The 15,122-nt window shown below is 42.7% G+C and overlaps 1 protein-coding gene and 1 pseudogene across 1 annotated transcript in view; both read left to right on the top strand.

The window, feature by feature from the left end:
• LOC126930551 (protein FAM133B-like) overlaps positions 1-15,122 on the top strand; it is a 1,157,570-nt pseudogene that overhangs the window by 798,662 nt on the left and 343,786 nt on the right.
• The window catches only part of TMEM132D (transmembrane protein 132D), an 840,394-nt gene that overhangs the window by 553,931 nt on the left and 271,341 nt on the right, over positions 1-15,122 (top strand). Inside the window, exon 4 of the mRNA XM_050747678.1 lies at positions 11,735-11,918. Coding sequence (XP_050603635.1) covers positions 11,735-11,918 — 184 coding nt within the window. The remainder of the gene's footprint in view (positions 1-11,734; positions 11,919-15,122) is intronic.

The raw sequence follows: 15,122 nt of genomic DNA, 5'->3' as shown, positions 1-15,122 counted from the left end.
GACTGATAGTGCCTCAATGACAGAGATGTGAATGTCTAAAGCTGTGATAGCCTGGGTAATCTTATGTGAATAGTCTGGAACATACACATAACATTCAGTTGTGATCAAAGCACAAGTTCACTCTTGGGCCGCTATTAAAATGTCCAAAGCCATAGGGTTTTGTAAGGCTTCCTGCCTAATCTCAGAAGTTTCCCCAGTTAGGAGGGTACGACCGGGGCGTGTATTATTGAAAGCTGCAGCAGTGTGCTTGGCTAAGGCTTTAACTTGTAACTGGATACTGATTGTACCTGCCGGTGGGGAAAATAGAGCCATGGATAGAACCACGAAGATGCCCGTTTTTGTCACCTATGGTGAGCTTTTACAATTTCCCAGTTCGATGGGAGAGAGTCCACTTTGGTGAGGATGTGTCCTGGGAGATAAGCACAACATCATGTACATCTTCCAGTTCAGTTATAAGGTAAGTATGGCCAGCCATGTGTTCCACAAGCCCATAACCATCCCCAAGGAGAAGGGTAGTCACTCATTTTTTGGCAAATTATCTTGCCATCCCATCCACATCTGGTCTGTTAGAAGGGTCTGATTACATTGTTGAGGTGACAGCCATCCTGTATCATGGGTTTCAGTCTAGTGGTGACTATTATTATGACTTTCACAACATACAGGAGCTTGCCTGATACCTGCACTGGAACAGCTGTCATTCACCCGAATTCATCATGTATAGCATAACCTAAAGCGGGGTGGAGTTTAGCTGTTTTCTAATTAAATTAAAATGGTGCCTTCTTATCTTTTCATAGGAGGGGAAGGGGCTAAGGCCCGTGTGGCTATGATACATGGGAAAAGAGGGATTATGTTTATGATGTTCAGTTTCCCAGTCATAATAAAATCCCCATAAACTTGGGTTGGTTGGTTGAATATGCCAGGGCTACTGGACGTGGAGGAAAGTGGCAATTCTCCACATACCCAACAGTTTGTCTGATTATGCGAGAGGTGAAAGTCAGGGCCCACTCAGTAAATAAGTCACTCTCTGCATGATTCCAACTTATACCCAAAAGTAGAATACCAATCCATGTCTTTATGTTACCCATCCCTTTCATTTCTTCTGAACAGGAGTTGGAGGTCACTGATTGGCTCACGGGAATAAACGGGATCAGTCTCTTGTGTTCCGTTGGCCTGTGGGACTTCATAAGAGAAAGGTTTAATTCGAGATAAGTGGACCCAACTATTTGTTCCCAGAAGTTTAACTGCAGTTGGGGTACTATGGAAAACTTGATAGGGTTCCTTCCATTTTGGGAGAAAGTTGATCTGCTGGGGATCCTTCCTTCCAAGTATTTAATAGGACCCAATTTCCCAGCTGGGTTGGAACAAGATTCTCTTCCTTAGCTGGGTAAGGGAAGTCTTTGATTTCTATGTTCAAGGAGTGTGTTTTGCACTTGTTCTAAGTTGATCACATAATTCTGTAGCTTGAAAGTATCTGTGTCTATTCGGAGGCCTATAGTTAAGAAAGGTCTTCCATTCATTATTTCAAAAGGGCTGAGGTGCAGATTTCCCTTAGGGGCCCCTCGAACCCACAATAAGGCTACAGGTAATAAAGACAGCCAGGTTTCTATGTTTCTTGGCATAGGTTAGCAACAGTCCTTTTTAGAGTTGGATTAGCTCTTTCTACTTTCCCTGAAGACTGTGGCCTCCACGCCGAGTGAAGGCGATACTGAATTCCTAGGGCTGAAGATAGGTTTTGGGTAGTTGTCACTGTGGAAGATGGGCCATTATCACTGTATAAGCTCTCAGGCAGCCCAGATCTAGGAATTCTTTCCTTTAGCAAGAGGTTAGAAACCTCAATTACCTTTTCAGACAGGATAGGAAAAGCCTCAATCCAACCGGTCAATGTGTCAATGAATACTAATAAATATTTAAACTCTTTACATGGGAGCATCTGAAATGACCTACTTGCCCGTCTTTGCCAGGGTACGCTCCTCTATGCTGAGCAGGCCTTACTAGAGCAGGTGGTGAAGCTTGGTTATTTGGATTATTCCCGACACATAGTTCACAGGCCCGAGTTACCCGCTTTACTGTTTTAAGTAAGCCTTTTCCTATAAAAAGGTGAGACATTAATTGAAGCAGGGAACCTCTTCCCCAGTGAGTAGAGTCATGCAAATGCTTAACTATTTTCCACTGATTAGCACCTGGTGTTAACAGTTTGTTGTCCTTCTTCCCTGGTGCAGAGCTACTTCCATCTGTAAACCATTCTACCTCAGGATTATCTAGAGGCTCATCTTCTAAATACGGATGGCTGGAGTAAACTTGCTCCATCACTTGAATACGAGAATGACCTAGGGTGCCTGTGGGTTCAGGCAAACAGGTAGCTGGATGCAAAGTCTGGCATACTTTAAGTGTTCTATCAGGAGCGTCTAGCAACAAAGCCTGGTATTTATTCACAGGAAAGGAGAAGGAGCCATTTCTGTCTGCCTTATCATTTCAAAAAGATACTACTGTTCGCAGCTGAGTTAACAAATCCTTTCCCAACAAGGGGTGGGGCATTCAGGAGAAAACCAAAGTCCCCGAAGAGCAGCTTAAAGGATAAGTAAAATAGCATCCGTGGACTTGTCCATCTATCCCCTTGACCGTACAGTTTTTGGGGTGACAGAGGCCCACTATAATGGATGAAAACAGAGTAAGCATCCCAGAAGGAAGTTAGTATTCTTACCTGCCACATCAAGGGTTACCCGAGGCTCCTCCAGGGATATGGCGAGCTGTCCAATGGGAGCTGTGGCAGAAGTTCTCGGGCCCGTCACTCAGGATTGCCTGGCTATTTCGGTCATCATCAGTTCGGGTGCCAGTGGCTCTTTCTGGGATGCTGGGCAATCCCTCTTCCAATGGCCAGTTTTCTTTTCTTTTCTTTATTTTATTTTAGTTTACTTTAAGTTCTGAGGTACATATACAGAACGTGCAGGTTTGTTACACAGATATACATGTGCCATGGTGGTTTGCTGCACCCATCAGCCCATCATCTAGGTTTTAAGCCTCACATGCATTAGGTATTTCTCCTAATGATATCTCTCCCCTTGTCCCCAACCCAGTGACAGGCCCCGGCATGTGATGCTCCCCTCCCTGTGTCCATGTGTTCTCATTGTTCAACTCCTACTTGTGAGTGAGAACATGTGGTGTCTGGTTTTCTGTTCCTGTGTTAGTTTGCTGAAAATGATGGTTTCCAGTTTCATCCATGTCCCCGCAAAGGACATGAACTCATTTGCTTTAATGGCTGCATAGTATTCCATGGTGAATATGTGCCACATTTTCTTTACCCAGTCTATCATTGATGAGCATTTGGGTTGGTTCCAAGTCTTTGCTATTGTGAATAGCACTGCAGTAAACATACGTGTGCATGTGTCTTTATAGTAGAATGGTTGATAATCCCTTGGGTATATACCCAGTGATGGGATGGCTGGGTCAAATGATATTTCTGGTTCTAGATCCTTGAGGGATCACCACACTGTCTTCCACTATGGTTGAACTAATTTACACCCCCACCAACAGTGTAAAAGCATTCCTATTTCTTCACATCCTCTCCAGTACCTGTTGTTTCCAGACTTTTTAATGATCACCATTCTAACTGGTGTGAGATGGTATCTCACTGTAGTTTTGATTTGCATTTATCTGATGACCAGTGATGATGAGCTTTTTTTTCATGTTTTTTGGCCACATAAATGTCTTCTTTTGAGAAGTGTCTCTTCATATCCTTCGCCCACTTTTTGATGGGTTTGTTTGTTTGTTTCTTGTAAATTTGTTTAAGTTTCTTATAGATTTTGGATGTTAGACCTTTGTCAGGTGGATAGATTGCAAAAATGTTCTCCCATTCTGTAGGTTTCCTGTTCACTCTAATGATACTTTCTCTTATTGTGTAGAAGCTCTTTAGTTTAATTAGATCTCATTTGTCAATTTTGGCTTTTCTTGCCATTGCTTTCGGTGTTTTAGTCATGAAGTCTTTGCCTATGCCTATGTCCTGAATGGTATTGCCTACATTTTCCTCTAGGGTTTTTGTGGTTTTAGGTTTTATGTTTAAGTCTTTAATCCATCTTGAGTTAATTTTTGTATAAGGTATAAAGGAAAGGGTCTGGTTTCTGTTTTCCACATATGGCTAGCCAGTTTTCACAGCACCATCTATTAAATAGAGAATCCTTTCTCCATTGCCTGTTTTTTCAGGTGTGTTGAAGATCAGATGGTCGTAGATGTGTGGTGCTATTTCTGAGGTCTCTGTTCTGTTCCATTAGTCTATATATCTGTTTTGGTACCAGTACCACGCTGTTTTGGTTACTGTAGCCTTTTAGTATTGTTTGAAGTCAGGTAGCGTGATGCCGCCAGCTTTGTTCTTTTTGCTTAGGATTGTCTTGGCTATACAGGCTCTTTTTTGGTTCCATGTGAAATTTAAAGTAGTTTTTTCTAGTTCTGTGAAGAAAGTCTATGGTAGCTTGATGGAGATAGCATTGAATCTATAAATTGCTTTGGGCAGTATGGCCATTTTCACGATACTGATTCTTCCTCTCCATGAGCATGGAATGTTTTTCCATTTGTTTGTGTCCTCTCTTATTTCCTTGAGCAGTGGTTTGCAGTTCTCCTTGAAGAGGTCCTTCACGTCCCTCATAAGTTATATTCCTAGGTATTGTATTCTCTTTGTAGCAATTTTGAATGGGAATTCATTCATGACTTAGTTCTCTGCTTGTCCATTTTTAGTGTATGGGAATGTTTGTGATACTTGCATATTGATTTTTTTTATCCTGAGACTGCCGGAGTTGCTTATCAGCTTAAGGAGTTTTTGGGCTGAGACAATGGGCTTTTCTAAATATACAATCATGTCATCTTCAAAGAGACAATTTGAGTTCCTCTCTTCCTATTTGAATACTCTTTATTTCTTTCTCTTGCCTGATTGCCCTGGCCAGAACTTTCAATACTGTGTTGAATAGGAGTGGTGAGAGAGGGCATCCTTGTCTTGTGCTGGTTTTCAAAAGGAGTGCTTCCAGCTTGTGCCCATTCAGTATGATACTGGCTATGGGTTTTTCAGAAATAGCTCTTATTATTGTGGGATATGTTCAGATCTAAAATTGGCACCCTAACATCACAATTAAAAGAACTAGAGAAGCAAGAGCAAACAAATTCAAAAGCTAGCAGAAGACAAGAAATAAGTAAGATCAAAGCAGAACTGAAGGAGACAGAGTCATGAAAATCCCTTCAAAAAAATCCATGAATCCAGGAGCTGGTTTTTTGAAAAGATTAACAAAATAGAGACTGCTAGCCAGACTAATAAAGTAGAAAAGAGAGAAGAATCAAATAGACAAAATAAGAAATGATAAAGGGGATATCACCACTGATCCCACAGAAATACAAACTACCATCAGAAAATACTACAAACACCTCTAGGAAAATAAACTAGCAAATCTAGAAGAAATGGATAAATTCCTAGACAAACACATCCTACCAAGACTAACCCAGTAAGAAGTCGAATCCCTGAATAGACCAATAACAAATTCTGAAACTGAGGCAGTAATTAATAGCCTACCAACCAAAAAAAGCCTGGGACCAGACAGATTCACAGCCGAATTTTACCAAAGGTACAAAGAGGAGCTGGTACCATTCCTCCTAAAACTATTCCAAACAGCAGAAAAAGAGGGACTCCTCCTCAACTCATTTTATGAAGCCAGCATCATCCTGATACCAAAACCTGGCAGAGACGCAACAAAAAAAGATAATTTCAAGCCAGTATCCCTGATGAACATCCATGCGAAAATCCTCAATAAAATACTGTCAAACTGAATCCAGCAGCAGCACATCAAAAAGCTTATCCACCACAATCAAGTGGGCTTCATCCCTAGGATGCAAGGCTGGTTCAACATACGCAAATCAATAAATGTAATCCATCACATAAACAGAACCATGCCTAGCTCTTTTTCTTCTTTTCCTCTCATCAAACGTGCACATAACTGCTGCAGAGGTTTATCCTGACTGAGCAGCAAAAATGCTTGAACATAGGATATTTCATCCCGCTTTCCCTCCTGCTTACAAAACAAACTCACTTGAAGTATAGTATTGAAGACCATAGTTCCAGTAGGAGGCCATTTCTCTTGCTTTTCCAAATAATAACAAAGCCAAATACCAGTATTACATAGAAACACCAGTTTTCTGTTCTTAAGCCCATTCAGTTGAAACTGGTCCCAATGTTCGAGAATATATCCCAGTGGTGAGTTCTTTGGAACCGATGCTGTGGTTCCCGTGAAGGAAGCAGGTGATGCTGAAAGAAAAGTTCCAAACCTGTGAGATCATATTGCCGCTGGCTGAGTTCCACTAACAAGGATAAGACAGGTTTTGAAGGCCAGCTGCATTAATGAGGGGATCCCTGCCAAAAATCGAATTCTCTTATTCACATTATCCAAATAACGTAAGTGAACTGAGCCAGGAATCTTAGATAAACCACAACATGGACTTTGACAAAAATGTCGAATAAGGCAAAGGAAATGAAGAGGATTTAGATGAGAAGTACCAGAGCAAGCAGGTTCTGGGCAATAGCAGACAAGCAAAGCTGGTTTGCCCAAATCCAAGAAAGGAGAGAAGTTTTTTTAGTGTGCAAAATGAAACAAAATGGCAAAGGGAAGAGTCCCCTGATTTCCATCCTTGTGCTTCTCAGTCACACCTAGTCAGCATAGTGACAACAAAACACAACCACATCTATCTAATCTTACTGCTCATAGCTGTTAAATACCAAATCTCAATCAGCAATTTTAGAGACGGAGCCATCAATGCTTTTTGCTCTTAATGTTTTGCAGGCAGACAGTTGGAAATCGGGAGGCACATAGGAAAAGACTAAGTTAAAATCCCTAAGACCCTTTAAATAAAGTCTCCTGAAAATGACAGTGAAACAGAGACAGCAACCAAGAAATTGATTCATGCAGCAATAGAAAAAGGCAGGTTAATATGAAGAGCAGAGCCTGCGGTGCCAAACCTGCTTTTAGCCGAGAGGGACTTTACTGAGAGGAGCCTCTAACCCCCTAAATCTTAGAAGCAACTAAGTCGGGCCCTAACCCAAGGTCGGGCCTCTAACCCAAGGTTGGTCAAGCATCCTTGCCTTTTATTAAGAGGGGCCTCTAACCCACTCTGTCTTAGGAGAGACTCTGACTCCCCTAAGTTGTGCCTCTAACCCAATCCCATTCTGTACCCAGGTATATGCACCCCACTTACCCAAAGTTAGCCAACTGGTGCATGCAGATGATTTTCCTTTGGGTCGGGGGTCTCTTCAGTATCATCCATTTGGGGTTTGCCAGAAATACGTTACAGGACCCCAACATTTATCCAAAGGTAGTCATTGGGTCAGGGTTTCTGCACCGTAGTCCCATCTGTGATCACCAGAAATATGTTACAGGGAAGGGGTTCTGATCCAGACCCCAAGACAGGGTTCTTGGATCTCGTGCAAGAAAGAATTCAGGGCAAGTCCAAAGTGCAAAGCAAAAGCAAGTTTATTAAGAAAGTAAAGTGGCGAAAGGACAGCTACTCCATAGACAGAGTAGGACATTGGGCGGAAGTAAGAGGAGGAAGGTGTCCACCCTGGGTACAATGTTTGTGTATATGGAGAAATGTGCTCTGCTACAAGGGTTTGTGATAAAGGATTAATTTTCTTAATTACTATGTTTTATAAGAATCAATATTATTATCTTTATTTTTTTAAGACAGGGTCTTGCTGTCACCCAGGCTGGAGTGCAGTGGTACGATCTCAGTTCATTGCAACCTCTGCCTCCTGGGTTCAAGCAATTCTCCTGCCTCAGCCTCCCCAGTAGCTGGGATTACAGGCACATGCCACCACGCCCGGCTAGTTTTTTTTTTTTTTTTTTTTTCTTAGAGGTGAGGCTCCACCATGTTGACCAAGCTGATCTTGAACTCCTGACCTCAAGTGATCCACCCATCTCAGACTCCCCTAAGTGCTGGGATTACAGGAATGAGCCACCACGCCTGGCAACATTATTTTCTGTAAAGCAAAATTAGGAATGTCTTTTTTCTCCAGATTTTGGGATATCTGGACACTCCCAAGTCTGGGTCTGTTTAGTAAACATTATTAATTTCTTCCCTTAACCGTAAACATCTAGATGCTAGGAATGCCTAACTTTCTGGGACTGCCGCCCAGCAAGGGCCAGCCTCATTTTCTAGCTTCACTCAAGATGGAGTTGCTCTGGTTCAAACACCTTTGACCCTGGCTCCACTCAGGAACAATCAGAAATCTGTAAGGATGATGCCTGGACATTGCTTTATTTGTAAAGTTCCCAGGCAATTTCAATGCATGGGAGGTGGAAAAGTCACTGCTTTAACCAGATATATTTTATAAACTTCTCTTCTACTGACTGTATTTATCTCCTATAATACATCAGATTCCCTTCTGATGAATATCAGGAGTTACATTCTATTATAAGCACAAAAGGCAACAAGATAAACATGACCATTGTTTTCAGGATATGTACCATCTGTCAGACACACAAACTGCAAGGGCACAGTCCTTGTCTTTAGAGTAAAACGTGAAGAAGTGATAAATATTGCCTACTATGCAAGAGTTTAGGAAGCTGTTCAGTGCTAAATATTTACAAAGGGGCATTAAAATTCAAATTCCCACTGTTGTACTAAGATACACATGATGAGATATTCTAACAAGATCACTGTGTGCAGCATTTATAAAGGAAATTGTCGGGAACTCGGTCCACAACCCTACCGTAGATGAACTATTGGAGAACTCGGGAACTCGGTCCACAGCCCTACTGTAGATGAACTATTGGGGAACTCGGGAACTCGGTCCACAACCCTACCGTAGATGAACTATTGGAGAACTCGGGAACTCGGTCCACAGCCCTACTGTAGATGAACTATTGGAGAACTCAGGAACTCGGTCCACAGCCCTACTGTAGATGAACTATTGGGGAACTCGGGAACTCGGTCCACAGCCCTACTGTAGATGAACTATTGGGGAACTCGGGAACTCGGTCCACAGCCCTACTGTAGATGAACTATTGGGGAACTCGGGAACTCGGTCCACAGCCCTACTGTAGATGAACTATTGGGGAACTCATGCAAGCTAAGGAGTCATTCCACAAAATCACACGCATGCAGCGTTTTCCCCACAAGTTCAAGGTACAACCTTCCTGAACGTTGGTATAGTCCTGGGTTAAGAATTCCCAACTTAGAATATTTTCATCACTACTTCATAGAGAGGGCAGTTGGCTGAAAAAAGACATTGTTGCTTTTACATCTTGACCAGGAAAAGGATGTAAAGAAGAAGGGAAAATCTAAATGTATAGAACAATCATGTAAGGTTATAGGAAGAGTAAAATTAGATGAAGTAAATGGAGCACTTTTACCTTATATTTATGGAATGGTATTATAGGTGGGTCTTCTAGGATGGCAAGAACTTACATATATGAAGAGATTTATAAGGTTTTTCTGATAAAACAAACACTAAAAACAGAAGTATGGGGCTGTGGGGTGGGAGGCGTCCAGTATTCCAGTGCAGGCAAGGTTTGTCGGTTTTTATTTGAGGTCAAGGAACCTGGAAGGAAATAGGGGTAGAACGTGATGTGGACATATAAGCAGTTATTGTGTACAATGAACTACACTCATGCAGGTGTTCACATGGCTCAAATGCAAGTAATGTTAATTCTGTTCTATAAATTCCTTTTCTCATGATTAAAAACAGAAGGCGAGGCCCAACACAAACAAGATGGAGGTTATCCCATTTCATCAACGGGAAAGTCATACCAAAATTCTTATCAAGTTCAAATACAAAAACAAAGATGCATTCTAGCATCTTAATTCCAAGTTCCCTCTAGATGTGAGTAGAAATGCCAGTCAGGGGCTTCAAATAGACAGTGGCATCCTTTTCTTATGAAAAGAAAGGTGTGGGAGAAAAAAGCCCACCGTGGCCTAGGGGATTTGTTGACGATTTTTATCAAACCAGCTGCTTCTCAAAGAGTTAAACAACTTTTTTTCAGGAGCCAAGAGGGAGGGCATTTTGTAGGATTCAAAAACCAGCCGTCATCTTTTCCCCATCATTACTCATAGCCCATTGCAGCTATCCCGTTCCATGGAAGAGATGGCTGCTTAAGCGGAAGGCTGATCTCTGCAATTGGGGTTCTTTCTTTTGGCAGTTCTTCTCATCTCATTTCTCTGGCCCCCTCCTTCCTCTCCTCTTTTTTTCCCCCTCCCCTTCCTCTTCTTCTATCTTTCTTTTTCTTTTCTTTTCGTTTCTTTCTTTTTTTTTTTTTTTTTTTTTTTTTTTTTGGAGACCTATTTTCATTCTGTCGCCCAGGCTGGAGTGCAGTGGTGTGATCCCAGCTCACCACAACCTCTGCCTCCCAAGTTCAAGCAATTCTCATGCCTCAGCCTCCCGAGTAGCTGAGATTATAGGCACATGCCACCACACCCAGCTATTTTTTTTTATTATTAGTAGAGATAGAGTTTTGCCCTGTTGGCCAAGCTGGTCTCGAACTCCCGACCTCAAGTGATCGCTTTCACCTTTCCTTTCTTTCTACTTCTCTCTCTCTTTCCATTTCTCCCTCCCTCCTCCTTTCTCTCTCTCCCTCCTTCTCTGTTCATTAGAATCTCCCCTGATATTCTAGTTTTCCATCTCATCCTCCCATTGAGAACAAGGCTCCCTGGAAGCCCCACCATTTATCTCGGAGCTTCTTACTGATAAACTTGGGTGAGTTTGATGGTGTGATAAAAAATGTCAACAGCTTTGTCACATATAAAAGAACAAACCTTATTCTCCTAAATGTCAGAGTTCAATGATCATTTCTCAAAGGTTTAAATTCAAATCTTTTAGAAATAGATCTGACAGGTAGACGTTGTTTGTCCACTGAGGCTTTAAAATGCACCTCTCTCAGCGGGTTCCTCTGTTCATTCTCACCTACACCCTGTTCGTTTCCTCTTCAGGCAAAGGCAGGCACTAAATCTACATTTTTCTACCTGTCACATAGAAGAGCAGACATTATACCAAAAATCACTATGATGAGGCAGCCAGCTAATTAATTACTTAAATAGCTGTAAAAATAATCCAGAAAGTCCTAGGTGGATTTGTTTCTAGATGCATGCTTATAGGAAAATTGAGTGTCTAGCAACCAGTCTTTGTCTCAATGACTCCCATCACCATGTAGTATCTGGCGACTTCTCCATGCTCATCACAGCGTCCCCCTTCACCCTGCTTTGTTGTGCACACCTTGCCTGTTTCTCTGCAATTCTGTCTTACCATTGCCAGATAACAGAACCGTGTCACCCTCAGACATCCTTAAAATTCTGTGTACCCAACTCAATCTGGCTGTGGCTTTGGAAAATCCAATAGAAGTTGCATAGACATTTGTGAGAGTGAGGAAACGTGTTCCCCTAAATGGAGAATGGGAAAGGAAGCGTTTAAGAAATGCAATCACTGTTTCCTGTAATTATCCACAAATACCCGCTCTGGGGCAGCTGAGCAGCCCACAGACGGAAGGACTTTGGAACCTGGAGTGATAGTATCTAAGACCAGGCAAATGCTGCAGAGCATATTAAAGCTCCTTTGTTCATTTTGGAATGGCGTCTCTGAATGCTCTTTGCAGAGATGTGTGCACTTGATTCCGTGTGGAGGTACATGGAGAAATGGCCAAGGGCTGCCCACTCTCTGCCAAGCATGCTATGCCTCATCAGTACCTGAAAGCTGCTCTCCTCTGTGTCTTTTCTCCAGTGCGGATGGCGCCTCCTACGAGGTCATGCAGATCGACGTGGAGGTGGAAGAGCCCAGTGACCTGCCAGCCACACAGCTGGTCACGTGGCAGGTCGAGTACCCCGGAGAGATCACGTCTGACTTAGGAGTGTCGAAGATCTATGTGAGCCCAAAGGACTTGATTGGAGTTGTGCCACTGGCTATGGTAAGCAAGCCCCGCCTTGGGCTGTTAGGACTGAACTCGGGGGAGGGGAAGGCCGCCGTACGGTGACCCAGGCTGGGTGGGGAAAAGTGGAGGAGCCAAGAACCAGGACAGGGAGAAATGAAACCACAAAGTTGACTGCCAATAGCCGATTGTTGTGTGTGTGTGTGAGTGTTTGTGTGTGTATCAATCGATCGATCTATGTATCTATCTATCTATAAAACAATTTTCTTAACATATTATTTAGAAAATAACCTCCAGGTATTAGATTTGGGTCTGCTATTGTGTGAAAATTGTTAATGACTTTGATAGATGTGTTTGTAGCTTATGATGTAGACACCTGTGGATCTCGAACCCACACAGCTGTGGAGTCCATGTAGATCAAGTATAGGAATGAAATGTGCTGAGACATTTGTCAAACACCTGCCTGGTCCCCCAGACCACCAGTTAGACAATATTGACCAGTGTTCTTATGCCATGCTGAAAGAACACCAGAAATCAGTTCTTCAATACAAGGCAACTGGACAGCTGCCTGGTGACACTAAACTGGTTACTGTGTTTGTTGTTCATTAGGAAATGTAAAGGTGTTTGGGTTACTGTAGTTGACAAGGGCTCTTACTGTTTTATTTGAGAGGCACTGAGCATCCCTGGTTATTATTTTGTGTGAGACGGTCGTGCCCTTTGCTTTGGACTCTTAGCGGTTCTGTAGCAACGCTTGAGCGTTGAGGGAATAGCAAGGAGAAAGGCTTGAACCCGGGAGGTGGAGGTGACAGAGCCAGCCTAAGTGACAGACGGAGACTTCATCTCAAAACAAAACAAAATGAAACACGGTGGGCTGAGTTGTTAGCAATGGGCTCTGAGCGGCTTCCTCTGGAACTAAGTGGAGAGCCAGAGTCCTGTCTGATCAACCTTTTGTACTGGGAGTGTTCTGACTCTTCCCAGAGCAAGGTGCCTTATTTTAACCTTGACTTGTTTGGTAAAAGAGTGTTGTCATGCAAGGGATGTGGTTGCCATTATTAAATTACTTTGCTTTTGTTCATTCTGTCTTTATTGAGAGATATGTGAAAGAAATGTTAGATCCATGCATCCATTGATTGATTCATTGATTGATTGATTGATGCCACACATTCCTGAAACAGAAGAGAAAAGGAGGAAAGCCAGCCTGCCTGGACGGGGGGCGGTGAGTGAGTTGAGTTTAGTCTCCGGGAAGCTTGAAAGCCAGCCTGAGGAGTTGGATTGTTGCGTGCAGTGGGAAGCCCCCGTGAGGGGTCTCCAGGGGAGCCACATGGACTGACTTACGTTTTCAGAAGATCAGTGTGGCTGTACATGGAGAATGAATTCAAGAGGGTAAGAGAGCATTAAGAGACTGTATTCTGGCTTCTGGAAAGAAAAAAAAAAAGACCTTATAATGCCGACCTACAGAGCTTGATGTTTACTTGGCTCTCGACATCCTGTGTAAATTTCAGCAGCCTGGGATTCATAAGGTGGCTCCGGCAGGTCAGGGTGTGGCCTCTTTCCATCCTGTTGCTTTGAGTAACCCCAAAGACATTGACCTAATCACTCTTACTCCAAATTAATGACAACCATACCCACGTTACAGCTATTTTCTAAATTTTCACATTCCATGTTGATGAAGCTGCAGGAAAATGGAAATCATTACACAAAGCAGGTGGAATTTTATATTTGTTAAGCTTTCTGGAAGTCAGTTTGGCAAATATTATTTAAAAGGTAATACAATATCGTATATTGTATTACTTTAAAAAATTTGTTTATTATTTATTTTTCTTTTTTTGTGAGACAGAGTTTCACTCTGTCGCCCAGGCTGGAGTGCAGTGGCGCAATCTCAGCTCACTGCAGCCTCTGCCCCCCAGGTTCAAGTGATTCTCCTGCCTCAGCCTCCTGAGTAGCTGGGATTACAGGCACCTGCCAACATGCCCAGCTAATTTTTGTATTTTTAGTAGAGATGGGGTTTCACCATGTTAGCCAGGCTGGTCTTGAACTCCTGACCTAAGGTGATCCACCTGCCTCAGTTTCCCAAAAGTGCTGGAATTACAGGCATGAGCCACCATACCCAGCCTATAAATTTTTATAATATATTTTATAAGTGGAAAAGGGGAGAGTGTGCTTCTCTCCTTCCCGAGCACCCTACCTCTGCTCCCACCCCATCAGCCTGGGAGCTCCACCAAGTGCTGACATCTAGCTGCAAGGGAGGCTGGACAGAGCGAGCTATTCCAGGAGCCAGATGCCCCGCTGCAAGCATGCAGCAGTGGGAGAAGGGAGTGCACCTGGGGAAATGTCTGGCGCTGTCCTGGCTGAGATAACAGCAGTGGAGCAGCAGCATCCACCTTAGAAGACAAGACTTCCGGATGCATTGCATACAGGTGTGAAGAAAACACACGAATAAAAGCTGTCTCCTAGCTTTAGGCCCAAACAAAAATTCCCGGTATATCTCCATGACACTACCACACAAGCTTAAAATTTAAGAGCTTTTGGCCAGGCACGGTGGCTCACGCCTGTAATCCCAGCACTTTGGGAGGAGTGGATCACGGGGCGGGTAGATCACGAGGTCAGGAGATCGAGACCATCCTGACTAACACGGTGAAACCCCATCTCTGCTAAAAATACAAAAAAAAAAAAAGTAGCCAGGTGAGGTGGCGGGCACCTGTAGTCCCAGTTGCTGGGGAGGCTGAGGCAGGAGAATGGCGTGAACCCGGGAGGCAGAGCTTGCAGTGAGCCAAGATCGTGCCACTGCACTCCAGCCTGGGAGACAGAGTGAGACTCTGTCTCAAAAAAAAAAAAAAAAAAAAAAAAAAAAATTAAGGGCTTTTTTGTTATAAAATAACCTATGGTCTATATTTTTGTACAAAAATCTTTGCACACATTTTTAATGAACTCTTTCAGGTCAACTTTTAGAAATAAATTCAAATCAAAGGATATACAATATTGTATTACTTTTTCTATAATGTTTGCCAAACTGCCTTCCAGAAAGCTTAACCAATTTAAAATTCCGCCTGCTATGTGTAATGATACTCATTTTCCTGCAACTTCCTCTAACATGAAATATTAAAATTTAGAAAACAGACAATTTATTGAGCAAAAAGTACATCTCAATGTTGCTTTAATTTGCCCTTCTTAGATGACATGTTTATTTCCTATTAAGCATTTGGTTTTTGCCCATTTTCTTTTCCCATTGGGAATTCAATTTCT

The sequence above is a fragment of the Macaca thibetana genome, chromosome 11, assembly GCF_024542745.1.
Source record: "Macaca thibetana thibetana isolate TM-01 chromosome 11, ASM2454274v1, whole genome shotgun sequence".
Lineage (NCBI taxonomy): Eukaryota > Metazoa > Chordata > Mammalia > Primates > Cercopithecidae > Macaca > Macaca thibetana.
Note: the sequence above shows the minus strand (reverse complement) of the source record. Positions and strands in the feature narration are given on the sequence as shown.